The sequence below is a fragment of the Oncorhynchus tshawytscha genome, linkage group LG07 (genome assembly GCF_018296145.1).
Source record: "Oncorhynchus tshawytscha isolate Ot180627B linkage group LG07, Otsh_v2.0, whole genome shotgun sequence".
NCBI lineage: Eukaryota > Metazoa > Chordata > Actinopteri > Salmoniformes > Salmonidae > Oncorhynchus > Oncorhynchus tshawytscha.
This window is the reverse complement of record NC_056435.1, coordinates 8,258,720-8,285,391: the sequence shown is the minus strand read 5'-3', so window position 1 is coordinate 8,285,391 and position 26,672 is coordinate 8,258,720. Positions and strand designations below refer to the sequence as shown.

The 26,672-nt window shown below is 45.6% G+C and overlaps 3 protein-coding genes across 4 annotated transcripts in view; all 3 read left to right on the top strand.

Moving 5' to 3' along the window:
* Positions 1-6,232, top strand: part of LOC112253844 (cytoplasmic protein NCK2) — a 51,846-nt gene extending 45,614 nt beyond the window's left edge. For both annotated transcript variants that reach the window (XM_024425877.2, XM_024425876.2), the window contains exons 3-4: positions 3,842-4,596; positions 4,885-6,232. In XM_024425877.2, the coding sequence (XP_024281645.1) occupies positions 3,842-4,596; positions 4,885-5,079 (950 nt within the window). In that variant the 3' untranslated portion in view covers positions 5,080-6,232. The remainder of the gene's footprint in view (positions 1-3,841; positions 4,597-4,884) is intronic.
* A 6,367-nt stretch (positions 6,233-12,599) lies between these two features.
* LOC121846830 (otospiralin-like) lies at positions 12,600-13,636 on the top strand. Its single transcript, XM_042324996.1, has 2 exons — positions 12,600-12,663; positions 12,938-13,636. Exons 1-2 carry the CDS (start codon positions 12,600-12,602, stop codon positions 13,129-13,131), a joined length of 258 nt encoding a protein of 85 aa, XP_042180930.1. The 3' UTR covers positions 13,132-13,636.
* Positions 13,637-21,282: 7,646 nt separating this feature from the next.
* Positions 21,283-26,307, top strand: LOC112255163 (augurin-A-like). The gene is made up of 4 exons (XM_042324995.1): positions 21,283-21,352; positions 24,233-24,354; positions 24,423-24,584; positions 25,978-26,307. Exons 1-4 carry the CDS (start codon positions 21,283-21,285, stop codon positions 26,125-26,127), a joined length of 504 nt encoding a protein of 167 aa, XP_042180929.1. The 3' UTR covers positions 26,128-26,307.
* Positions 26,308-26,672: the final 365 nt, after the last annotated feature.

Sequence of the window (26,672 nt, the reverse complement as noted above, 5' to 3'; positions counted from 1 at the left end):
CCCAAATTTCAATCTTTTCTCATCGCTGCAACTCCAACTGGCTCGGGAGGCGAAGGTCGAGTCATGCGTCCTCTGAAACAAGACCCACCAAACCGCGTTTCTTAACCTCTAGCGTCGAGCAATCCCGTATCCGGGACCGTAATTATAGCCTCAAGCTCATTACCATAACGCAACGTTAACTATTCATGAAAATTGCAAATGAAATGAAAGAAATATATTCACTCACAAGCTTAGCCTTTTGTTAACAACACTGTCATCTCAGATTTTCAAAATATGCTTTTCAACCATAGTTACACAAGCATTTGTACAAGAGTATTGATAGCTAGCATAGCATTAAGCCTAGCATTCAGCAGGCAACATTTTCACAAAAACAAGAAAAGCATTCAAATAAAATCATTTACCTTTGAAGAACTTCGGATGTTTTCAATGAGGAGACTCTCAGTTAGATAGCAAATGTTCATTTTTTCCAAAAAGATTATTTGTGTAGGAGAAATCGCTCCGTTTTGTTCTCTACAACGCCGAACCTTTTACCAAATTAACTCCATAATATCGACAGAAACATGGCAATCGTTGTTTAGAATCAATCCTCAAGGTGTTTTTCACATATCTATTCGATGATAAATCATTCGTGGCAGCTGTGTTTCTCCTCGAAGCAAACAAAAAATACACGCAGCTGAAGATTACGCAATAATTGCAACGGAGGACACCAAGCGGCCACCTGGTAGATGTAGTCTCTTAAGGTCAATCTTCCAATGATTTGCCTACAAATACGTCACAATGCTGTCGACACCTTGGGGAAACGACAGAAAGTCTAAGCTCATTCGTGACCCATACACAGCCATATAAGGAGACATTGGAACACAAAATCTGGGGCACTTCCTGAAATTTCATCTTGGTTTCGCCTGTAGCATTAGTTCTGTGGCACTCACAGACAATATCTTTGCAGTTTTGGAAACGTCAGAGTGTTTTCTTTCCAAAGCTGTCAATGATATGCATAGTCGAGCATCGTTTCGTGACAAAATATCTTGTTTAAAACGGGAATGTTTTTTATCCATAAATTAAAAGAGCGCCCCTATATCCAAGAAGTTAACGCGCCCGCATAACCCAGAAGCCAGCCCCACCAATGTATCGGAGGAAACATCGATCACCTGACGACCGAGGTCAGCGTGCAGGCGCCCAGCCCGCCACAAGGAGTCGCTAGAGCACGATGAGCATAGTAAAGCCCCCCCCCGGCCAAACCCTCCCCTAACCCGGACGACGCTGGGCCAATTGTGCTTTACAATTGTGCTTTAGGCTCTCAAGGCACTTCCTCACGATTTATGCCTACTTAATTAAAAAAAATATCTTTCAGGTTCCAATTAGCGCTTGTTGTTGTCTAATTAGTATTGTCACTGTCACTGTGTTGCTTAGTGGGGGCGACTGTGAGTTAGTGTGTCGTTACTGTTGTGGTGTGTGAGCGCAACACAGAGTACCTTGTTTGTTGTTGCATGCTGCAGAGGAATGAGCATGAAAGTCATGGATCAGATGTCAGTTTGCTAAGGAAGGAAGGTATATGTGTGTGTCATCGCTTAGAAAAGTTGTGTGTGTGTTCATAGACAAGCGTGTGTGTGTAAATGCCAATCTCCCTGCCTGCCACTTGATCTACAACCCTTGAAATGCCATCGGCCCTACCATGTAAAACAGCCCAGTACGCTCCAGTATGTAAAGCGAATGTTAGCTTTTTCCTTTATTTCTGTGAAAGCTATAAATAGTGACTGTGCCTCCTCCTCACAGTTTGTTGTGTGAGGGGTGGAATGGCCTGTTGATGGGGGATAGTTGTGACAGGGGCTAAGTGATGGTATTTCACCCTCTTCCGTCCCCCCCCCTGCTCCTCTCCCACCTCTCAAGGTCACTGAAACAGAAGCAGCTTCTTACCCCAGTTTTCCCTGTGACTCTGCCACTGGCCTTGCTGTGTCATGATGAAGGCTGATTCATGGAGACGAGGGCTGTCTTCTCGTCATTTTAACTCTGAGGGTGTATTATTCTGTTTGTTGTGGGTCTTATTTGACTCAGTTGGTCCGTCATGCTGTTCGTCTCCATGCTGTGTGTGTGTGTGTGTGTGTGTGTGTGTGTGTGTGTGTGTGTGTGTGTGTGTGTGTGTGTGTGTGTGTGTGTGTGTGTGTTGTGTTTCTCAGTATGATGATCTAGGCTAGTCTATGATTGAACCAGTATCTGGGCAAAGGATCCTCTTCCGGACCAAAACAATACATTGAAATGTTTATTTAGTTGTTTATTTGGAAGTACATAGCGGGGTAACGGCAGTAAATGACGATAGTTGCAGGCAAACCGTATTTAGTGAGTGACATGTATTTTAACATTCTAGCGCTTGCAGACCGTGTGAATGGTAACTTTCTGGGCAGAGAGGAGATCTCGTCATATACATCGACTCCTCTTTTTCACAAGGGTAGTACTATTACAGGAGACCCGGGAGGAGGTCTATGATTTAATCATGTTTTTTCTGGTCCCACCGGCTTTGTGTCATCATGTTATCTGTGTTGCGTGTAACTGGTCATGTGTAAGCTATGTGATGCTTCCCGTGAGCAGGTGTGTTTGTAATTGTGAGATGAGTTCCACATTTGAATACAAGTGTATGTCTCTGTGTGCGTACAGCCCATCTCATCTCCAGGTTTGCGTGCTCTTGTATGTCTGCTAAGAACGGAGTGTTGCTGTTCACTCACAACAAAGACCCTCCTTGGTTGGCTGCATGCTCCGTCAGAGCAGAAGGCCAGTTAAGCGTCAAGAACACAGAAGGTCAGAAAGCCTCGTTGTTTCATGCATGAGATGGGGAGTGGAGGAAGAGATGGGGGAGATGGAGGAAAAGGGTTGTTTGTGACCTTTCGGAGTGCTCCCCTACCTGGCTGAGAGGGTTGAGGTTAATTCTCTCCGACACTAGGCTTTAAATGGCAATGATCCTCTTCCTTCTGGTTGCATTAGTGATTCTCTATATTGTCTTAAATAAATGTGTAAATGTTCAGATAGCGAGTTAGAGGGATTGAGAGTCTAAAGTGAAAGGAGTAGTCTAATTTTCCGGGAGTAGTTTACCATGGGGAACCGGTTTGGGGGGTTGTTATTAAAAGAGGTTAAAGGTTAATATTTTCCAGCAAGAGAGCCAACTGAACAAATGGCACCCTATTCCAAATGGTACTCTATTCCCTACATATTGCAATACCTTTGACCAGAGCCCTGTGTTTTGACCGAGGCCCATAGGGCTCTGGTCAGAAGTAGTGCACTATTTAGGGAATAGGGTGCCATTTTGGATGCAATCAATGTCCACCCTTCCGACCACCTCAGTGTCATCCGATCTGCGTTTCCTGTCTCCTAAACAACCTTCCTGCACAGTGGTCTGGTCAGTAGCTGCCTGAGAGGAATTAACATCGCCTGTCAATACCCAGAACCCCCCTTGTCTCTCCTCTGGCCTTACCTCCAGTTTCCTTCCAGCACTAATTACCTTAACTCTGAAGTGTTTGCCTCCTTGGCTGTAGCCTCAGAGAGAGGTGGTGGCCTCTTAACCCCGGACCGTCCTCTACCAGCAGTACTAGGAGCTAATTAACTCAGCTTGCTGCTGCACTTCAGTTGCAGACTGTTTTTTGAGTAGCGTAGCTGCCTGCTCAATCTCAATGACCACGTTGAGCTTTCTGTTTGGAGCCATTTTCTCTAGATGTACTACACTCTAGCCTCAAGACTTTTAACCTAATATGTTGAAGGGGGACTTTTTACTATGTTATTCTGCTCTGTTGTGGAACTACTGCTGAGATCTTCAATTTGTGGTATAAATAGTTATTTCTCTCTCTCCCTCTCTAAGGCCTGGGGAAGACGAAGAGGAAGACGAGTGCCCGCGATGCCTCGCCAACGCCCAGCACGGACGCAGAGTACCCGTCCAATGGTGGCGGAGGTAGCAGCGCCGAGCGTATCTACGACCTCAGCATCTCAGCCCTGGTCAAGTTCGCCTACGCGGCGGAGCGGGAAGACGAGCTGACACTGGTGAAGGGGTCAAGAGTCATTGTCATGGAGAAGTGTAGCGACGGCTGGTGGCGAGGGAGTTCTGAAGGTCGGGTAGGTTGGTTCCCCTCTAACTATGTCCTGGAGGAGGGAGAGGAGGAGGCCGTCTCGGGGGACCTAAGCGGAGGTTACCCAGGGCAGGGGGCAGGGTCGGCAGGGGTGATCAACGGGACCACCAGGGCGCTCCACACTGTCCAGACGCTGTACCCTTTCAGCTCTGTGACAGACGAGGAGCTAAACTTTGAAAAGGGCGAAGTGATGGAGGTGCTGGAGAAACCGGAGAACGACCCTGAGTGGTGGCGGTGTCGGAACGCCCGTGGACAGGTGGGCCTGGTGCCAAAGAACTATGTGGTTATACTTAGCGACGATCCGGCCCCCGGGGGTGGCATGGGCTCGGGCCCCCACTCGCCCCAGATCAACTACACAGGGCCGGCCCGCGTGGGAAAGTTTGCCGGGAAGGACTGGTACTATGGGGGAGTGACCAGGCATCAGGCAGAGTGTGCGCTCAACGAGAGAGGAGGTCAGGGAGACTTCCTGGTCAGAGACAGCGAATCATCGGTGAGTGGTCGAGAGAGAATTGTGATTGGTGGAAATGGGGGAAGAACAGTTGAGTTGTGTTCCTGATTATGTATATAATGATGTACTCTATGGTTTACAATAGCCTTATCATACTGTATTTTGAGCTGTTTTTATTGGGAAAGCTTTCTTGAGGGAAACTGCATTAATTCAGTGGGATGGGTGGACTTTACAGTAGATTTATATCCCCCTCTAGTGGCTTAAGAATGAAACTCCATGGCAATAATCATCCATTTCTTATCTCTCTCTCTCTCTCTCTCTCTCTCCCAGCCCAGTGATTTCTCCGTGTCCCTCAAGGCGATGGGAAAGAACAAGCACTTCAAGGTAGCGCTGGCGGACGGAGTCTACTGTATCGGCCAGAGACGCTTCAGCAGCATGGACGAACTGGTGGAGCATTACAAAAAAGCCCCGATCTTCACCAGCGAACATGGAGACAAACTCTACCTGGTCAAACCGCTGCTGTGACCACACACACACACACACACACACACATGCTCGCAAACATTTGCATACACTCACACTCACACACATACACAATCCGGACCCCGGTGCTCAGCCTGGCCTAACAACAAGCCTTATTACTGGACTTGCCACTGACTGATTTGAGCACAGCAATACCCACTGGTCTGCCCATGCCCCTTCAATACAACAGTTAGCACATAGAGAGACTCAAATGGTACATGTTGGCCGCCGTAGCTCAGATTCCTCTCAGAATAGTGGCATCGAGTCCTGTCCAGAAGTGTCCAGAGAACGCCTTCACTAAGGGATCGTCTGTAAGCATCTGCTCTTGGCCTTGGCTGACAACTCCACCTCCTAGTAAAGCCCTGCCGGTGCCTCTAGGTTTTAAGAGTGAGCACGGATGGGATTTACAGTCAATGGTTCCGTCACAACAGCTACATACACCATGAACGTGAATATTTAATGTGTTGACATTGACATCACGTTATCACTGGAGACCTTTTGATGTTTGGGTGGGGGTGGGGGGGGACAAACAGGAGGAGAGAAACAGCTCTTCTCTTTTTGCTTGACTCCAGTAGGTGTTGTTGCTTTGTCTGTCGTTATCGAGCGACTGGTCGTTTGCCGAAAGTAGTATTACGTTTCCATAAAGACTGTTGTACCAGAAAGAAAGGCACCACAACTGGCACTGCATTTACCAGATAAGGAAAGGACGCCCTCTGTAGGTGTATTGTGGAATGGACACTGTCAGTAAGCTGTGTTGAATGTCCGTGGATGTGTACCAGCCACACCCTCATACTGCTCAAATGTTCCCCCGAACGTTCTCTTCGAATCCACCGCTTTCCTCAGCGTCCCGGGTGAAAACGTCGCTGACCGAGGACGGAGATTCAAGAGCGATAGGAAAACATTTTGTGGGTTGTCTGTTTGCCAGTGAAAGTCTGTTCAACATTTTGTTTCCTGCTTTTAAAAAAAGAAAAACTGTCTTAATGTTACTGAGCACTGTTATTTAAATCTTGTTTTCAGCTGTGTATGCATATTTAAAAAGAAGAATAAGGTGAATATTATATGAATTTAGATTCCGGTAAAAGGTACTGTACTCCAAGACGGTGTGGTGACTGAGGAATGAAATACTTTTGTTCAATTAAAAGTTTTTCCAAAATAAGTTTTCTGGTTGCATTTGTCTGCAGTGTGTAATTTTATTCCCTTTCACCTTTTTAAAAGATTGTTCAATCTTGTTCAATTAGAATACATTCAAATTGCGTTTCTGTATTTACCATCTTCTACCAACAGATGGCAATGTTACTGCAGGTAGGATTTCATCATTTCAGGACCTGAAGGCCCATCCTGATGCAAGAGCTTCGGTAACCACAAAAGTGCTTGCTTCCTTTACGTCTTGCCAGATCGTTTGGAATGTGTCTCCTTAATCCTGATACGGGATGAGATCTGGGGGGGGGGGCAGACTGTAATTTGGGAAGCAGACACTGCTTCTAATACAACCTAACCCATGGTAGCCACGTTGTCGCTTTCCGAGAGATAAATGAGTGTAGATATAAACTCAGCAACAAAAGAAATTTCCTCTCACTGTCAACTGCATTTATTTTCAGCAAACTTAACATGTGTAAACATTTGTATGAACATAACAAGATTCAATAACAGACATAAACTGAACAAGTTCCACAGACATGTGACTAACAGAAATGGAATAATGTGTCCCTGAACAAAGGGGGGGGGGCAAAATCAAAAGCAACAGTCAGTATCTGGTGTGGCCACCAGCTGCATTGAGTACTGCAGTGCATCTCATGGACTGCACCAGATTTGCCAGTTCTTGCAGTGAGATGTTACCCCACTCTTCCATCAAGGCACCTGTAAGTTCCCAGATATTTTTGGGAGGAATGGCCCTAGCCCTCACCCTCCGATTGAACAGGTACCAGACGTGCTCAATGGGATTGAGATCCGGGCTCTTCACTGGCCATAGCAGAACACTGGCATTCCTGTCTTGCAGGAAATCACGCACAGAACGAGCAGTATGGCTGGTGGCATTGTCATGCTGGAGGGTCGTGTCAGGATGAGCCTGCAGGAAGGGAACCACATGAGGGAGGAGGAGGTCTTCCCTGTAACGCACGGTGTTGAGATTGCCTGCAATGACAACAAGCTCAGTCCGATGATGCTGTGACACACCGCCCCAGACCATGACGGACCCTCCACTTCCAAATCGATCCTGCTCCAGAGTACAGGTCTCAGTGTAAAGCTCATTCATTCGACGATAAACGCGAATCCGACCATCACCCCTGGTGAGACAAAACCGTAACTCGTCAGTGAAGAGCACTTTTTGCCAGTCTGGTCCAGCGACAGTTGTTTTGTGTCCATAGGCGACTTTGTTGCCGGTGATGTCTGGTGAGGACCTGCCTTACAACAGGCCTACAAGCCCTCATTCCAGCCTCTCTCAGCCTATTGCGGACAGTCTGAGCACTGATGGAGGGATTGCGTTCCCAGTGTAACTCGGGCAGTTGTTGTTGCCATCCTGTACCTGTCCCGGAGGTGTGATGTTCGGATGTACTGCATGTGTTGTTACATGTGGTCTGCCACTGCGAGGACGATCAGCTGTCTGTCCCGTCTCCCTGTAGCGCTGTCTTAGGCGACAGTACGGACATTGCAATTTATTGCCCTGACTACATCTGCAGTCCTCATGCGTCCTTGCAGCATGACTAAGGCATGTTCACGCAGATGAGCAGGGACTCTGGGCATCTTTCTTTTGGTGCGTTTCAGAGTCAGTAGAAAGGCCTCTTTAGTGTCCTAAGTTTTCATAACTCTGACCTTAATTGCCTACCGTCTGTAAGCTGTTAGTGTCTTAACGACCGTTCCACAGGTGCATGTTCATTAATTGTTTATGGTTCATTAAACATGCATGGGAAACAGTGTTTAAACCCTTTACAATGAAGATCTCTGAAGTTATTTGGATTTTTTCCGAATTATCTTTGAAAGACAGGGTCCTGAAAAAGGGCCGTTTTCTTTTTTTGCTGAGTTTAGCTAGCCAGATCCAGGACAGGTGTTGCCGAGGCGTAATGCTCCTGTACAACTCCTCAGGGACAAACGGAGGTAAATGTGGACTGTATTTTGAGGCCCCCGTTGTGGTCGTCTGTGGTTGAGGCAGTAGAGACCTACATAGAGAGAACACAATCCTTGGCTCCCAGAAACAATACACTTTTATCCAACGTTACAAATTGCATACATTTTCTTATGGGGGTTACAAAATCAATGTAGGTTATGAACTTTTGTCACTTTCAAGATCAAGATGTGCAGGTATTGATCGAACGTTTTGCTATACATGAAAGGATGATTGATGATTGTGTTTTATTAAATGAATGGACACATTTTAAAAGCCATAATATTGCCATGCTCGGGAACATAAGCAATGGTACGTTATCTAGACGGGTACAATTTGTCTGCATCGGACCCAGTTGGTGAGGGGTAAGAGAGTGTTGACATTCCCCTGCTCCCCCCCTCCTCCATCTCCCCTTCGTCCACAAAGGAAGCCTTTCAGTCCGTTGACATGTCTGCTTCAGGTGTGAGAAGTGGAGGCTGGGTAGGAAAGAGAGGGCGGTTGGTTCGGAGTTAAGGTATGGCATGTGGATCTGAAGTGTGAAGGACCAACATATCCTGGACAGCTCTGTTTACTGTATCTGTCCTCCCATCCAGGTTCTGGGTATATCTGGACATATACATGCTGCACACACACACACTCGCCCAGAGCAAGAGGACCAAGAGCCCGGATCCAGCACCAGGTACCTGTATCAGTGTAAATGAAGATTGTTTATTGATTTTGTTTTGGGTGTTTTTTTATCTGTTTACTGAAATTTCTGAAATGTACCTTCAAATGTTACATGTAGCTCTTAGTCTTCTTACTGGATTCAAACCTTCTTTGTTGTATCCTTCTGTTGTCCTCTGACACAACTCCTCTCCCTAAGAGAAACCTTAAGATGTTACAGAACAAGCAAAACCATGCGGGGGTAAACGCTGTGACAATTTCTCACAGTTTGTGGTTGTGTTTCTGTCTTTGTGCGGCCCACCACAGTGCAAAACCATGCCTCGTCTTTGCGTCTCAATGCTGCTCTGGGTCGTCCTGCTGGGTCTCCTCTCTCTAATAGGTAAGTCAGCCTGTTAGCACTCTACAGAGCGGAGAGCCTCCGAGCCTGTGTCATTTTCATTTTCAGTGATAATGGAAGGCACCCAATCCAAAATCTCTTCAATGTCATTTTAACCTATTTTGCGCATAAGGGTAGTATTGGATTGCGATGTGAACTTGGATAAAACTCAAGTCATCTCTCCAATATCTCTGTGGGCCTGATGTGAAAGAACGGAGACAAGTTCACTAGCTCTCTCCTGGGTTCTCGGCTCCGTGTGCTGTAGATGGATAAGAGGAGATGGAGAGAGGAATCCTCCACTATTGAGATGTTGAATGTTACATCTGAAGGAGACTGTTACTGGCCCGCTGCTGTCTCTTACCGCAGACTGGAGCATCTCTCGGAAACCGTCAGCTGGAACTAATTACCTCGGAGATGCAGCCGGACAGTCAGTCAATTTGTTTCCCTGGAGGGAATGTTGTCCATTACTTCACTAGGAATGTAACCTTCTGACAAACTACTCTGACATTTCAACAGCCGGTACAGTCAACAGCAGCAAATAAAAGAACGGTATTGATTATAGTGTCTTTACTGGGTTCTGTCTCGCTGCATCAAATGTGACGTTTTAGTCCTCAACGTGTCTCTTTACATTGTTTACAGCCGCACATTTCTGTCAACTTGGATTTGATTGTGGAATGTGAGGAGAAGGTTTTGAAGGTTTTTCTTTCAACTGAAACGGATCCCCTGATATACGTGTGTTCTTTATATTGGTGTGAGGACAGTTGGTACCATTTCTTCAACAGCACACCACAATACTGTATATTTAATTGAGCAGCGCTTCTTCCTGCTTGCCTTGCGAGACATAGAGACATAGATTTTGTCACAACATCCCTCCAAGATATTTGATCGAGTGGAAATGACGTTGTTTTGATGAAAAGCGTCTGGTTGTGGGTCAGAATAGACCAGTCGCAGTTCATTCCCTTCTTTCTCTCTCTCTCCCTCTTTCGTTTTCATTGAGACGGTAGAAGTATTACACTGTGTATTTTTCCGATTATTCTATTGGTTCTACTGTGCCAGGCAAGCTCAATCAAGCCCAGATAAACCATGTTGAAATGTATTCAAATAGTGTTTGAACCCAGGTCTGTTTCTCTCCACTGGGCTTCACCTTCTTCTTTGATCTGCCACGACCTTCCTATCCTCTGAGGAGATTTAATAAAGGCTGTGAATGTCTGAATGTCAGAGCAGTCCAGGGCCAGGCACAGCACATGGCACTTAGCAGTCAGCCGCTCCATATCCTCTTCATCCCCTGTCTTACACCCCACTGCCTCTGTCTCCCTCTCTCTGTCCGCAACACCCCCGTCTGCTAATCTGCTGCTGCCTGCCCAGCGTGCTGGGCAATGTCAGAGATAGAGACAAGGAGGGAGAGAGAGTTGATAGACAGAGATTAATTTTTAAAAAGCACTCCTCAGTTAGACTTATTCACTATCTCTGTTTTGTCACAAGTCCCCCATCAACAGGGCTGTGTGAGTCAACATGAAGACCCATGTGGTGCCTTCGGTCTGAATAATTCCTGTCTTTTCTCCCTCGAACTCAGGGGCTGAGGAAACAGCAGGAGAAGAAGGTAAAGGTGAGTGTGGGAGACTGGGTAACCAGGGGTTACCAAGATGGGGTTGGATTCAATCAAACCAGCCCTAGAAATGTTGATTCAATATTTTGAGTTGTGCAACTATAGCTTGAAGACATACACCGAGTGGACAAAAAAATAAGAACACCTACTCTTTCCCTGACAGACTGACCAGTCAGTGTAGATGAAGGGGAGGAGACAGGTTAAAGAAGGATTTTTAAGCCTTGAGACCATTGAGACATGGATGTATTGTGTATGTGTGCCATTCAGAGGGTGAATGGGCAACACAAACTATTTAAGTGGCTTTGAACGGGGTAATGTAGTAGGTGCCAGGTGCACAGGTTTCAGTTGGTCAAGAACTGCCACGCTGCTGTTTTTCACACTCAACAGTTTCCCGTGTGAATTAAGAATGGTTCACCGCTCAAAGGACATCCAGCCAACTGGACACAACTGTGGGAAGCATTGAAGTCAACATGGGCCAAGCATCCCTGTGGAACACCTTGTAGAGTCAATGCCTTGGCGAATTGAGGCTGTTCTGAGGGCAAAGGAATGGGGGGGGGGGTGCAACTCAATATTAGGAAGATGTTCTTAATGTCTTGTGCATTCAGTGTATGTACACACACAGCAAGGGACAAGGAGAGAGGTCAGAGGGACAGATGTGGGAGAGGTCAGAGGGACAGATGTGAGAGAGGTCAGAGGGACAGACGTGGGAGAGGTCAGAGGGACAGACGTGAGAGAGGTCAGAGGGACAGACGTGAGAGAGGTCAGAGGGACAGACGTGGGAGAGGTCAGAGGGACAGACGTGAGAGAGGTCAGAGGGACAGACGTGGGAGAGGTCAGAGGGACAGACGTGAGAGAGGTCAGAGGGACAGACGTGAGAGAGGTCAGAGGGACAGACGTGGGAGAGGTCAGAGGGACAGACGTGAGAGAGGTCAGAGGGACAGACGTGAGAGAGGTCAGAGGGACAGACGTGAGAGAGGTCAGAGGGACAGACGTGGGAGAGGTCAGAGGGACAGACGTGAGAGAGGTCAGAGGGACAGACGTGGGAGAGGTCAGAGGGACAGACGTGAGAGAGGTCAGAGGGACAGACGTGGGAGAGGTCAGAGGGACAGACGTGAGAGAGGTCAGAGGGACAGACGTGAGAGAGGTCAGAGGGACAGACGTGAGAGAGGTCAGAGGGACAGACGTGAGAGAGGTCAGATGGACAGACGTGAGAGAGGTCAGATGGACAGACGTGAGAGAGGTCAGAGGGACAGACGTGAGAGAGGTCAGAGGGACAGACGTGAGAGAGGTCAGAGGGATAGACGTGAGAGAGGTCAGAGGGACAGACGTGAGGGAGGTCAGAGGGATAGACGTGAGAGAGGTCAGAGGGACAGACGTGAGGGAGGTCAGAGGGATAGATGTGTGTGAGAGAAGACTTCCTTGGTGCCTCCACACTACATGGTGTTGTTCCTTATCATATTCCTATAGTCACTCACACCGTTGTGTTATGTTTGAGTTGGGAGCTGTGGAGTGTTGTTGTCCCAGCCTGCTTTCCCAACGTGGACCAGGCCCTCTCTCCCACCGCCCCACAGTGAGAGGCCTGTCTCTGGGCTTAGGGGATGTCCAGTGCCGCTCGCCCCTGACTGGTCTTTAATCAACCATAAGCCTGAGATGCTCAACGGGGGATTTGGTTTCAATTCGAAGACGAGACGTTTTTTTTACAAGGTATTATATTGACTTTGGTTAAAGGAATGCGGCTTAGGGTTGTAGTGAAGGGGTGACAGAGAGGTGAACACGGAGAAATGAACGAGGCTGCTATGGTTGGTGTAGCAGGGAGGAAGGCTGGGAAGTGGGAAAATTGCCAGAGTAGATTTTCCCATTGGTGAGGCAGACTTCCCTTTAGCAAAGGTTCCGTACAGTGGTTCTATCACTGTCACAAACACACATGTATAATCAATAAATACAGATTGTGTGTTGATTGTGTATTACACTGAAAATAATGTATGTAGTAAACGGCTATCAATCCATGTCAAGTTGTGTCATGTGACCAGTCTTAGTGAAGTGCAGTATCATTCACTCAGCCTCTGATTGGTTCCCTTTTGACGTCCTCTTCTCTTCTCGTACTCTCATTGGTTCCCAGCAGCAGATTTGGGGCGTGAGAAGCGCAGCATGCCCAACTGGGCTCTGACCTCCTCTGACTTCTTCGGCTGGGTGGAGGCTCTGCGTGAGTACGCTGGTTATGAGAAGATTGAAGACCTGTCCAGAACCTTCTGGGCACACTTCCCCTCCGCCAGCCGCCTGGGCTATGAGCTGTCCGACCCTGACGAGGAGTGAGGAACCACAACCACAAATATAAAAACTGGTGAAGGATCAGTTTAGCCTTTTTTAGATCCAAAAGAATAAGTGTATATGGACAGGGGGGGCAGAGTAGGAATGCTTATCTAGGATCAGGCCCCACTGTCCATGTAATCTGATGAATTGTGATCTAAAAATAAAGAAACTGATCCTAGATCAGCACTCCTTCTCTGAGACGCTTTATGATTACGGGACCAGAACTAGAACCAACATCTCTCTACTGCATGCAAGTAGTGTAGAATATAGAGGCCTACTCTATGACCTCAGAGGACCCTGGAAAAGACATGCATTGACACTCACCAAAGAGGAGAAAGGGAGGGGATGGAATGTCTGTATGGAGGCCATGTGATGCTCAGTACTGTACGTGGGATAGAGAACACACGTTGACACCAGATCAGGCCTCTCATACACTTGACTTGTTTTGTGTCCATGAACAATAAATCTGCCTGCGTTCTGTGTGTGAAACTGCTTTTCCACGACCCAATTAAACTCCCAGGGCCCTGGAGATTTAATTCTTGTGAATAGTCTGTTTCTTTAAACTTGTCTTGAACAGCCGCTGCATGCGAAGCTCTCCTCCCAGAAGATGTGCGTGGCGCAGAAGTTAAAGTTGTTAAACAATTGATTCATGGAAAAGTACAATCGTGCAGCAGCTATCAACATGTTTGTCAGAATCCTGGCTCGCTTGAAACTACTACTCGGGTCTAGTTTCCCGAACACAGATTTAGTTTATTACTAAAAATAACTTGCTTAACTAGGCTTAATCCATGTAATCAACCCTATGCAAATCCACATACCACAGATGTCTGTAACTATTGAGTGATTCAAAGAGCAGTGATGTGGGCGTGTTTGAATACGCCAATAATTCATTTTTTACCTCTTCATATGTGTGTTCTTTCCCCTGGCAGGCAGCTACTGCATGTTGAGAGAGATCAGAGAGAGGCAGTGAATATGACATGCTGTGTAGCGGTGTGCAGTGGCAGGGAACAGGGCATGCTGTGTAGTGGTGTGCAGTGGCAGGGAACAGGGCATGCTGTGTAGCTGCGTGCAGTGGCAGGGAACAGGGCATGCTGTGTAGCGGCGTGCAGTGGCAGGGAACAGGGCATGCTGTAGCGTGCAGTGGCAGGGAACAGGGCATGCTGTGTAGCGGCGGCAGTGGGAACAGGGCATAGCGGCGTGCAGTGGCAGGGAACAGGGCATGCTGTGTAGCGGCGTGCAGTGGCAGGGAACAGGGCATGCTGTGTAGCGGCGTGCAGTGGCAGGGAACAGGGCATGCTGTGTAGCGGCGTGCAGTGGCAGGGAACAGGGCATGCTGTGTAGCGGCGTGCAGTGGCAGGGAACAGGGCATGCTGTGTGCAGTGGCGGAACAGGGCATGCAGTGGCAGTGGCAGGGAACAGGGCATGCTGTGTAGCGGCGTGCAGTGGCAGAACAGGGCATGCTGTGGAACAGGGAACAGGGCATGCTGTGTAGCGGCGTGCAGTGGCAGGGAACAGGGGCGTGCAGTGGCAGGAACAGGGCATGCTGTGTAGCGGCATGCACAGGGAACAGGGCATGCTGTGTAGCGGCGTGCAGTGGCAGGGAACAAGGCATGCAGCGGCGTGCAGTGGCAGGGAACAAGGCATGCTGTGTAGCGGTGTGCAGTGGCAGGGAACAGGACATGCTGTGTAGCGGTGTGCAGTGGCAGGGAACAGGGCATGCTGTGTAGCGGTGTGCAGTGGCAGGGAACAGGGCATGCTGTGTAGCGGTGTGCAGTGGCAGGGAACAGGGCATGCTGTGTAGCGGTGTGCAGTGGCAGGGAACAGGGCATGCTGTGTAGCGGCGTGCAGTGGCACGGAACAGGGCATGCTGTGTAGTGGTGTGCAGGGAACAGGGCATGCTGTGTAGTGGTGTGCAGGGAACAGGGCATGCTGTGTAGCGGCGTACAGTGGCAGGGAACAGGGCATGCTGTGTAGTGGTGTGCAGGGAACAGGGCATGCTGTGTAGTGGTGTGCGGAGTGATCACGCAACATGGGGGGAAACTTTATCCTTAATAACACACACTTTAAAGAAGAAGCCCTCCCCCAGTTGCCATGGTAACAGGTGGACAGAGGGGATAGGATAGGTGGATGTAGAGTGGTTATAAAGGATGGGCCCCAGACCCAAGGGGATGACGTCAGGTTAAGATGGTGTGTATCATCCTCATAGCCATAGATACACAATACACCTAAACACTTATCTACGGCTGCCGGTTCTAAGAAATCACGCACAAAAGGAGCATTGAGAAGCTCTGTGTTGTGTTCAAATCTCATGAAGCGTGACCTTTCTCCTATTTCTTCGAATCTACCCAGCTTAAGTGTTAGTTATTCCCCCAGTGTGTGTGTGAGAGTGAAAGAGCACTTTTTTGCCCATCTGTGTGACTTCTCTTTGACCCTGTTTCACACTAGAGACCTACCCTGAGCTGAGTGCAGGTGTTCCTTCCTCTCCCAGGAGCACAGTCAGGAATGCAGACTGAGCCTCTCACTTTCAGGGTACATGCCAGGCAAACCATTCAAACCCCAAGGTTAAGGTGTGTTCCATCCCCGTTTATAATGCTATTCACAGATTATCACAAGGGGAATCTCCCCTGTGTGTGTGCCTTACAGACAGAGGGGTCTGTCGTGTGACTCCCATGCAAGCCACAGCAGCTGAGTTCTCTGTGTGTCTTGACTCTTGAGGAAGAGTCAGTTTGCACGCTGACAGATGTTTGCCATATCATCCTGTCGGTTGGTGAAGCAGTGGCTCCCTGAAAGCCTAATCGACCATTAACTGAACATCGCCCGCTCAAGGATGACTTGCTTTGAAGCACAGGGAAATACTTTCCTTAATTTTTATCTTGCCCTAGTAAATAAATTAATGTTATCAAATGCTTGTGTTGGTAAATGTATTAGATTGTATTTACTAACAAGGTAAAGAGAAATATTTGATCCCATAGACAATAATATATCGGAAGTCGGAAGTTTACATGCACCATAGCCAAATACATTAATACTCAGTTTTTCACAATTCCTGACATTTAATTCCAGTAAAAATTCCCTGTCTTAGGTCAGTTAGGATCACCACTTTATTTTAAGAATGTGAAATGTCAGAATAATAGTAGAGAGTGATTTATTTCAGCTTTTATTTCTTTCATCACATTCCCAGTGGGTCAGATGTTTACATAAACTGAATTAGTATTTGGTAACATTGCCTTTAAATTGTTTAACTTGGGTCAAATGTTTCGTGTAGCCTTCTACAAGCTTCCCACAATAAGTTGGGTGAATTTTGGCTCATTCCTCCTGACAGAGCTGGTGTAACTGAGTCAGGTTTGTAGGCCTCCTTGCTCACACACGTTTTTTCAGTTCTGCCCACAAATGTTCTATAGGATTGAGGTCAGGGCTTTGTGATGGCCACTCCAATACCTTGACTTTGTTGTACTTCAGCCATTTTGCCACAAATTCGGAAGTATGCTTGGGGTCATTGTCAATTTGGAAGACCCATTTGCGACCAAGGTTTAACTTCCTGACTGATGTCTTGAGATGTTGCTTCAATATATCTGGGGCTGCGTGGTCCCATGGTGTTTATACTTGCATACTATTGTTTGTACAGATGAGTGTGGTACCTTCAGGTGTTTGGAAATTGCTCCCAAGGATGAACCAGACTTTGAGGTCTACAATTTTTTTTCTGAGGTCACGGCTGATTTCTTTTGATTTTCCCATGATGTCAAGTAAAGAGGCACTGAGTTTGAAGGTGGGCCTTGAAATACATACACAGGTATATCTCCAATTGACTCAAATGATGTCAATTAGCCTATCAGAAGCTTCTAAAGCCATGACATTTTCTGGAATTTTCCAAGCTGTTTAAAAGGCACAGTCAACTTAGTGTATGTAAACTTCTGACCCACTGGAATAGTGATACAGTGAATTATAAGTGAAATAATCTGTCTGTAAACAATTGTTGGAAAAATTACTTGTGTCATACACAAAGTAGATGTCCTAACCGACTTGCCAAAACTATAGTTTGTTAACAAGAAATTTGTGGAGTGGTTGAAAAACGAGTTTTAATGACTCCAACCGATGTGTATGGAAACTTCAGACTTCAACTGTATTTACCAACAACAGACTGGTAGCCAATTAGTGTGTATAACCGACGTATGGTATATATTGTATGGCACATTGTTGCCTTGCCTCCTGTCTCCATCAGCAATGAAGAGAAAGAGAACTGATGGTAAATATCCAATTATTGATTTCACATAATGCCTTTTAACACCTCTCCTACCTTCATTGAGCAGACAAGGAACAAGGAGGTTGCAGAATGTCTTATACATGGTGGTGTCATTTTGGTAGACAGAAATCAAAAGTAGGGAAATATATACAGTACTCGTCAGAAGTTTGGACACACCTACTCATTCAAGGGTTTCTCTTTATTTGTACTATTTTCTACATTGTAGAATACTAGTGAAAACATCAAACTATGAAATAACACATATGGAATCATGTTGTAATCAAAAAAGTGTTAAACAAATATATTTTAGATTCTTCAAAGTAGCATCCCTTTGCCTTGATGACAGCTTTGCAAACTCTGGGCATTCTCTCAACCAGCTTCATTAGGAATGCTTTTCCAACAGCCTTGAAGGAGTTCCCATATATGCTGAGCACTTGTTGGCTGCTTTTCCTTCACTCTGTGGTCCAACTCTTCCTAAACCATCTCAATTGGGTTGAGGTCAGGTGATTGTGGAGGCCAGGTCCTCTGATGCATCATCATCAATCTCCTTCTTGGTCAAATAGCCCAGCCCTTACTCCGCCTGGAAGTGTGTTTAGGGTCATTGTCCTGTTGAAAAACAAATTATAGTCCCACTAAGCCCAAACCAGATGGGATGGCGTATTGCTCCAGAATGCTGTGGTAGCCATGCTGGTTAAGTGTGACTTGAATTCTAAATTCTAAAAGCACCCCCACACCATCACTCCTCCAAGCTTCACGGTGGGAACCACGCATGAGGACATCCTCCGTTCACCTACTCTGCGTCTCACAAACACAGGGCGATTGAAGCCAAAAATCTCAAATTTGGACTCATCAGACCAAAGGACAGATTTCCACCGGTCTAATGTCCATTGCTTGTGTTTCTTGGCCCAAGCAAGTCTCTTCTTCTTATTGGTGTCCTTTAGTAGTGGTTCCTTTGCAGCAATTCGACCATGAAGGCCTGGTTCACACAGTCTCCTCTGAACAGTTGATGTTGAGATGTCTGTTACAGTGGTGATTTTAGCATGTACATTTTTTTGATGCATGCCAGCAAAGACACTACACAACACTAAACAATACAACTCTAAACAATACATGAATTGCACTTTATAAGCGACAAGCGGTGCCCACAAACTGTTAAAGCTGTCCCAACAGCAGGCCTTTCCTTCCAGCACCACGGAGTGAATCCTTACCACCGCTACACCTGGCTATCAGCGGAGCCTTGTCTGGCAGCGAAACAGTTCATTCAGCCTCGTTTACTGCCTTAAAAAAAACATAGCTGGTACAGTATGACTGACTTGCCTAAACAAATGTGGTTTCTACTGACAATTGAGATGTACAAACCATGGCATAAGGGAACAATGAGCGGATAAGAGGCATTCTGTAATTTCGATTAAGACATTAATGAGCGAGCGACAACGGACGTAGGCAATATAACTACAGTATAGGTTCAGCACTTTTGAAATGTACAGCGACAGAATGCAGAACAAGGGCCAATCTTACAGTATTTTCCCTGTACACCAAGTCAGATAAGGGGAGCATATAAGCAGACATTAAAATCTCTTACGATATTAGATGATGGCATTTCTCAAAAACAGTTTATAGGCTACATGAGTCAGAACAGTAATGTTAGGCAAAATTGAGAGGTGGAAATAGACCAAATTATTAGGGTGAGGCACATTGGCTACTAACAGCTTACTACACAACATACACTAAGTATTACTTTCTTAGCTAAATCAAATTTTATTTGTCACATACACATGGTTAGCAGACGTTAATGCGAGTGTAGCGAAATGCTACCGTATACATATCTCCCTGGCATATGACATAATTTATGCAGCAGCATACAGTACATTTTTCGACTCACTCCTTGGCTTGTGATGTGTTCACTTAAACATGAAGGTGGCGCGGCGGTTTTGTCATCAAAGTCTGGCATTCTCTGGTGGGAACTCAGAAAAAAAAACACACAGCCACTCCATTGAATAGCAGGCTACTGTTACTGATAGCTTTGCACTGCTTGCAATTAGCCACTGATTCCTTCCAAATGACTTATTTGATTGTCGACTTGATTTATGATGATGACGGCTAGCTAAGACTTTGAAAGTAAGATGTTGACATGATCAGTCCTATCAAAGCTACTGTAGATATAACGTGATTTGATGCCATTCTATCTGTGGCCAATGACCTTAAGCCTTCTTGGATGGGCACTTCTAATATATAGCTCTATGGCAGAACCCAAGGGACAAACATTTTCGAGCTCTAACCTTAGACTTGGGGGTGACGTACTGTCCCATGAGTGACAGAAAACTGAGCCAATCATGACAGAAAACTGAGCCAATCAGGCGCAACACTGTATTTTCTGCTGGCTTGCCCCACCACCACAGAAAGCACTGAGCTAGGCTGAAACACCTGCATTTTGGAGCTGCCTTACTCAAGAAAGCAAAAAAGAGACCATGTTTGTATGATTTTATTAACAAAATGAAATTGTTTTTTTAAAATATTGTTTGCAAACAGATATGTGACACGTATTAATGTCAAAATAACAAGCAAAACAGGCAAGCCTAAAAATGTGGGGCCCTGAATGACGGGTCGTCACTGGTCTGTTACTTGAACACTGAAGCATTTATTTGGGCTGCGATCTGAGGCTGGTAACTAATGAACTTATCCTCTGCAGCAGAGGTAGTTCTGGGTCTTTATTTCCTGTGGTGGTCCTCATAAATGCCAGTTTCATCATAGCACTTTTGCGATTGCACTTGAAGAAACTTTCAAAGTACTTGACATTTTCCACATTGACTACCCTTCATGTCTTAAAGTAATGAATGATTGTCGTTTCTCTTTGCTTATTTGAGATGTTCTTGCCATAATATGGACTTTTTTTTTTTTTACCAAATGGGGCTATCTTCTGTATACCACCCCTACTTTGTCACAACACAACTGATTTGGCTCAAACGCATTAAAAAGGAAAGAAATTCCACAAATTCACTTTAAACAAGGTACACCTGTTAATTGAAACACATTGACTACCTCATGAAGCTGGTAGAGAGAATTCCAAGAGTGTGCAAAGGGTGGCTACTGTGAATAATCTCAAATATATAATATTTCGATTTGTTTAACACTTTTTTGGTTACTACATGCAGAATTGGGATAATTTCATATCAAATCTACTGCCCCCCGTGTAGAGAGGACTAGTCTCCATGATATTGGGGCTCTGACGAACTTCAAATAAAAGTAAGGAAATTTTATTTAATTCAACTGTTTGTTTTTTCTCTCTGTGGGGGATGTGTTTTTTCATGTTCAGAAACATCTGTACTTCCCTTGAGATATTTCACTCTTTCTGTATGGAAACATGCCCCAGGGGAAAACTTCCTTGAGCAGATTTGTTGATTACAGCATCATGATGCTATTTGTTAAGTTACTACTTGGTTGGAAAAATGCACACAGGAAAATAATAATTTACTGCTGACTGTGAAATATGATATGGAGGTTTTCTGTGTTGTCTTTGAGGAAATGTTTCTGTTCTCAGTGTTTCTATGATATCATTGGTCAGGCTTGACAGTTGTTTGACATAATAAGGTTATGGTTAGTTGAAGTGTTACTGATAGCTTGTAGATTGTCTGTAGAGCATCTACAGATGGACTATCCAAAGAAAGTGTTACCCATCCAACAAACATATCACCCACACATTAAACGAGAGAGAATGACCGAGTGCTTCTGTTTGGCTGGGTCTTCCTTTTACGACATTCCTGAACCGGCACAAGTAGGTTTTCCTCTAGGAAGGAATGTTTGTTCTCTGGGCCTGTGGGGAGACTCCTGCTTCCACTGCTCCAGATTCTCCTCCTGCTTCCTCTCCCCACTGATTCCCGAGACTCAGAGAGACGTCTGGGACAGAGACGGAGACCATGGCTTTCCACAACCTCTGTCTGCAGGTTCTACTGCTAACGGCCTTCCTCTCCTACTGCGCTCACTCAGGTAAAAACCCTTCCATCACTCACATCCATATTGTACATTTGTGATTGAGTGTACTCACTGACCCATCATATTTATACTGTACATTTGCAGGGTGATGCATTCAAATGTCATAGTATGTTGCCACGTGACAAAACTGTGTCTCGATACATTTTCCCATCTCTCTCTCTCTCTTTTTTATTATTTTATTATTTAATTCCTGAGATCAGCAGACTGGATTTTTTTTCATTCTACTCGAGGACAATGTGACGTCTGATTTCGAAAGAGTTCAGTGGCTATTCTATCCGCCTTGTAGCCACCATCTTGGATGCTCTGTCGGAAGCTTTGATTTTTGAAGTTCACCGGGAGAAAGAATAATGGTTAAGAGAGAGAGAGAGAGAGCAAAAGTAGAGGTAAAACCAAGAGGGAGGGAGAGTAAAAAAAAGGGAGGGTGGATTCAAGTATTTGCATGTGGAGGACAAAAGGAGGTCAAACCAAACCACAGCTCCTGGAGGGAGGATTTCACACCTTCGTGTCACATTGTTTGTCCGTGAATATCACCCTCCTACCGTCTGTCTGCTAGCTAGAGGAAGGTCTCCGCTCTCTACCCGGCCGTCTAACATCAAACCAGACTACAATCACATAACCACATTGATACAACACATTCGTTACCCTTTACACGTGTGGGAAAGGGCCTGTATGGATAGGGCTACATGGAAATGTTTCTTACAGAAGAAATATGAAAAGCATATGCATAATCATGGTAACAATTGAAAGGGAACCGTTTTGGAGATAATGGGGAAGTGATTAGACCAAAGTTGGGCACACCTGACACAAGACTGAATCCAAACATTACACTGTTGATTTTATGTGCATTGTACTGTACTTTTTGCCACATTTGTTGAAAACAAAATCTAAAAATACTCTGGATATATTCTGTAACATGACGATAATATTTCTGGAGAATGTGGGGTAGGTGCAACAAAAACATTTTGAAATGGTTTGAGTGAGAGGACTAACTGGTGTCTCCATGTGGTCACACCCCTCTCCAAAGTGTGCACAGTTCCTAAGCAATGTCAATGCACTTTTATGACTAAAAGAAGAGTCGTCAATTATGTTTTTTGTTTTTTTTGCGCTCCTAGCTGTGCCGTTGAGGAACTACAGCAAGCATACTTACAGTTGTTTCATTTGGAACACAACCCTGCGTCCCTGCCATCCCTGCTTTGGTAACACTTCGATTAACTCGAGTGTTTTTCAAGTATTGACATGGTGAATGGGTATGAAGTGAGGGATATACTAGGTTTTTGTATACTGCATTGGTTTGACATCTTAATAGGAGAATTGTAACACTTAAATGTTTCAGAATTAGATTTCTTAGACACTCCTTACATGAACTCTCTCTCTGTCATAGGGCATAACAATGATACACACTGAGTGTACAAAACACCTGCTCTTTCCATGACAGAGTAGACTGACCAGGTGAATCCAGGTGAAAGCTAGAATCCCTTATTGATGTCACTTGTTAAATCAGGTTAAAGAAGGACTTTTAAGCCTTGCGACAATTGAGACATGGATTGTGTGTGTGTGCCATTCAGAGGGTGAATGGTCAAGACAAAACGATTTAAGTGCCTTTGAACAGGGTATGGTAGTAGGTTCCAGGCACAGTGTGTCAAGAACGGCAACGTTTCCCGTGTGTATCTAGAATGTTCCACCACCCAAAAACATCCAGCCAACTTGACCCAACTGTGGAAAGCATAGGAGTCAACATGGGCCAGCACCTTGTAGAGTAAATGCTCCGGCGAATTGAGGCTGTTCCGAGGGCAACTTAATACAAATATGTTGTTCACTCACTGTATGTCTTTCATAGTAATGATATAACAGTTGATACAAACTGATGTAATGTTAAAATCAAGTAGAATATATCTGATTTGTCTTTATTTAACCTCTTTTGTCTGTGCGTCTCCAACAGATGGCGCAGGGGAGAACAAGCTCCACAGACTCCTGAAGAAAAGAGATATTAATATGGATTATGGCTGTTTCTCATGAGAAACATCTCACAGCTGAGACTACACACACACTACTGTAACGTCTGCTTCCAGCTCGCGCTCTCAAACACATAGATCCCCCTGAACGCAGTTCACTCTCCAGATCCTAATCACCTGAATTCTGATCACCTGTTCGCAGACCTGTATGTCATTTACACACACTATTTAGTTCAGTTCATTGCACCCCATCATTGTGAGGTATTGTTTGTTTTGATACACATTCTATTCGGAGCTCTGTTTATTTCCATATAAGTCCTCCTATGTACCATAGTTTTTGGCCATCCTCACTAATGACGCCTTTTTGCCTATTCCCTGCCTGTACTTCTGCCTGTCAGATTTCCTGTCGTCAACCTCTTGCCTGATCTCCCTGACTACGTTATTAGCCTTTTCCCTGTGTGTACTGTTACCTTTTTGGACCCCCCTGTGTATGACCTTCTGCCCGTCCCTGGACCCAGCTACCTGCCTCCTCCTGTGGTCCTTCGCTAACAAACACCTGCTGTGCCCTGCGCTTTAAACCAGCACGCTTGTCTCCAATCGTATTCATTACAACTACATCCACATGTCTGCATCATTAATGTCAGGAAAACAATTCACCTTTCACTTGCCTAGTTAAATAAAAGGTTCAATAAAAATAAATAACTCTATCGACAAATCCACCTCAGGCGGTAAACTTTTCACACTTGTCTAGCTTTGAATAGCCCTGTCATGTTCAGACAGACCTCCATGGCACGCAACACACACAGTCCTCTGTGGGATGAGTGCCTGGACTGATAAGTGACAGTCTCAGATGATGATGGCTTCATGAGTCTTATTAATAATCTAAAGACACCCGTTGATATTTATAGTGTCGCTGATGCAGCCTTTAGGCTCCTCTCCTGTCTGTCCTGGCTGCTGCTGGTCGGTCAGAACCACTCTGTCTCTCAGTCACTGACAGCTCCCCTGCTCCCTACACACTTCCCCCTGCCTCCGACCCTGCTGTGGGTAAACAGGTGTGCTTATTGACTTCTTTACAGCCACACCTTGACCTCTCCTTACCTGTATTTCCTTAGCGGGGCGGAGGTACGAAGCCTGCGGGGGTGGCGGTGGCCCCCTCCAAGGCCAAAGAGTTCCTGACCTCCCTACGGAGGCCCAAGAGGAACATCTGGGACCGCAGCAGGCCAGATGTGCAGCAATGGATCATGCAGTTCATGCACATGGGGTATGACGAGGCGGTAGGTGCACTGCACCCTTCACAATGCACTGCACTCTGCACACACAGACGCTTTACCCATTGGTCAGTAAAGCATTCCTACAGTCCTGAGAGTGATCCGATCTGGTAAACTACAACGGCATCATATACTGTCATGTATTATAAAGTGGGTGGTTTGAGCCCTGAATGCTGATTGGCTGACAGCCGTGTTATTTCAGATGGTATACCACAGGTATGACAAAATATTTATTTTTACTGCTCTAATTATGATGGTAATCAGTTTATAATAGCAATAAGGCACCTCGGTTGTTTGTGGTTTATGACCAATATACCACGGCTAAGGGCTGTATCCAGGCACAATGCAAGAACAGCTATTATCCATGGTGTATTGGCCATATACCACACCCCCTCATACCTTATTGCTTAAATATACAATTCCATGTAACATTACAAATAACTGGCTTACAGGAAGAATGTACAGCACAGTACCAGCACATTCCTATTATGTTCCTAGTTATGTTCCTTATACCATTCATCTAATCTGAATTATTTTCATTGAATATGGTTATAGAACCTCTGACTATATCTCCATCCTTGTATAAGTCCCATGGTGGCATTTACAGGAATGATAGGTGAACATATGAAAAGGTCAGTCTTTTGTGTTTGCTTCAGACTCATGCAGGCTGTACAGAGACATGACTTCCCGTCTACAGCAATGTCTTAGCAACACAACGCAACCACTCTCCGCCGTCTAGACAGCTCTATTATAAGGTGTGTGTTGATATTTATATGGCAGCCGGCGAGGCTGTGTGATTGGATTAATGCCGGTATCTGTAACACATGTCTCTTACCCGGGCTCAGCAGCTGTCCCCTGTGTGTGTGTCAGTTCACCCCAGCTCCGACATCAGTCGACGAGGGGCCGTAATATTTCCCTCACATCTGCGTCCATCGTCCAACAGCGGTGGACCTGTCCAAACCTTCTCGTCACATGAAGCCTAATAGAAAACGTGTCAGTTAATTGTTCAAGACAAAACATGCACAAACGTACGGCTGCCCTCTAACGCCAGTCATACGCTAACTCTGACACACCGTCCTTTCCAAGACTTCACCTATTCAGACATGTTTACACTGCTTTAAGTTGATCTCCCGCTGGGGTCATACATTATATACAACAACAAAAATATATCCACTCAATGTACTGCAAGTCACCTTGGATCAAAGCATCTGCTATGATATTATTTCATTGCATCTCCAGTTGTCCTCGAGTTGGATCTCTCCAACTGCAGCTGTCACACAAATACACACACTGTGTCGTCTAACAACTTGTCTCTATTCGCTCTCATTCAAACAAGTTCACGAGTCTTCTAGCTTGATTTCGTTAACGTTTTATCTCTTGTTCTACATCCATCCCACAGAGGCTTGAGACTGACCTGTCCTACTGGATGGACCTGGCCCGGTCGTCAGACCAAGGTCGCCAGCACCATTGTGACGAGATCGCTCCCATCGGGCCCCAGGACCCCGGTTCCTACAGACACGGCGCCAATGTCAATTATGACTACTATTAATTGGCCAGCTGTGATTTACTCAGTTTCTCTGTCTCAACATAACAATCACATGAGCTTCAAAGTAAGGAAACAAATATGTTGTTTTGTAAAATCGTTGAACTGTCCCAATCACATGAATGCTTCCCTCTTCTGTGACTTATCCCTCTGATGCTACTCTGCACACATACAGTAATGTAGCCTTCTCTGTAATGCAAGAAATGGAGCTAAGACATGCCTGTCCCAGACTATGGATTGGGTTTCACTGTCTCTACATTGTATCCTTTGCTGTCTGGGAGATTGAGACCTGCTGATGTACATGCTGTGATGGGACCACGATGCATTGGGTTGATCTGTCTGAATAACTAAATAAAAGACAGTCAAAACCTTTAATAATTCATGACTCTTGTACATGTGTCCAGTGTGTGGTGAACCAGCAGAGCGTACAGATACAGGCAGTACCTCCACCAGCCTGTAGATTGGATGCCAATCGATCCCTAAACTGATGCGGAAAAACAAACCATCATGGTGAAATAAAAGGCAAAGGAGGGGCGACACAGCAAGCTGAG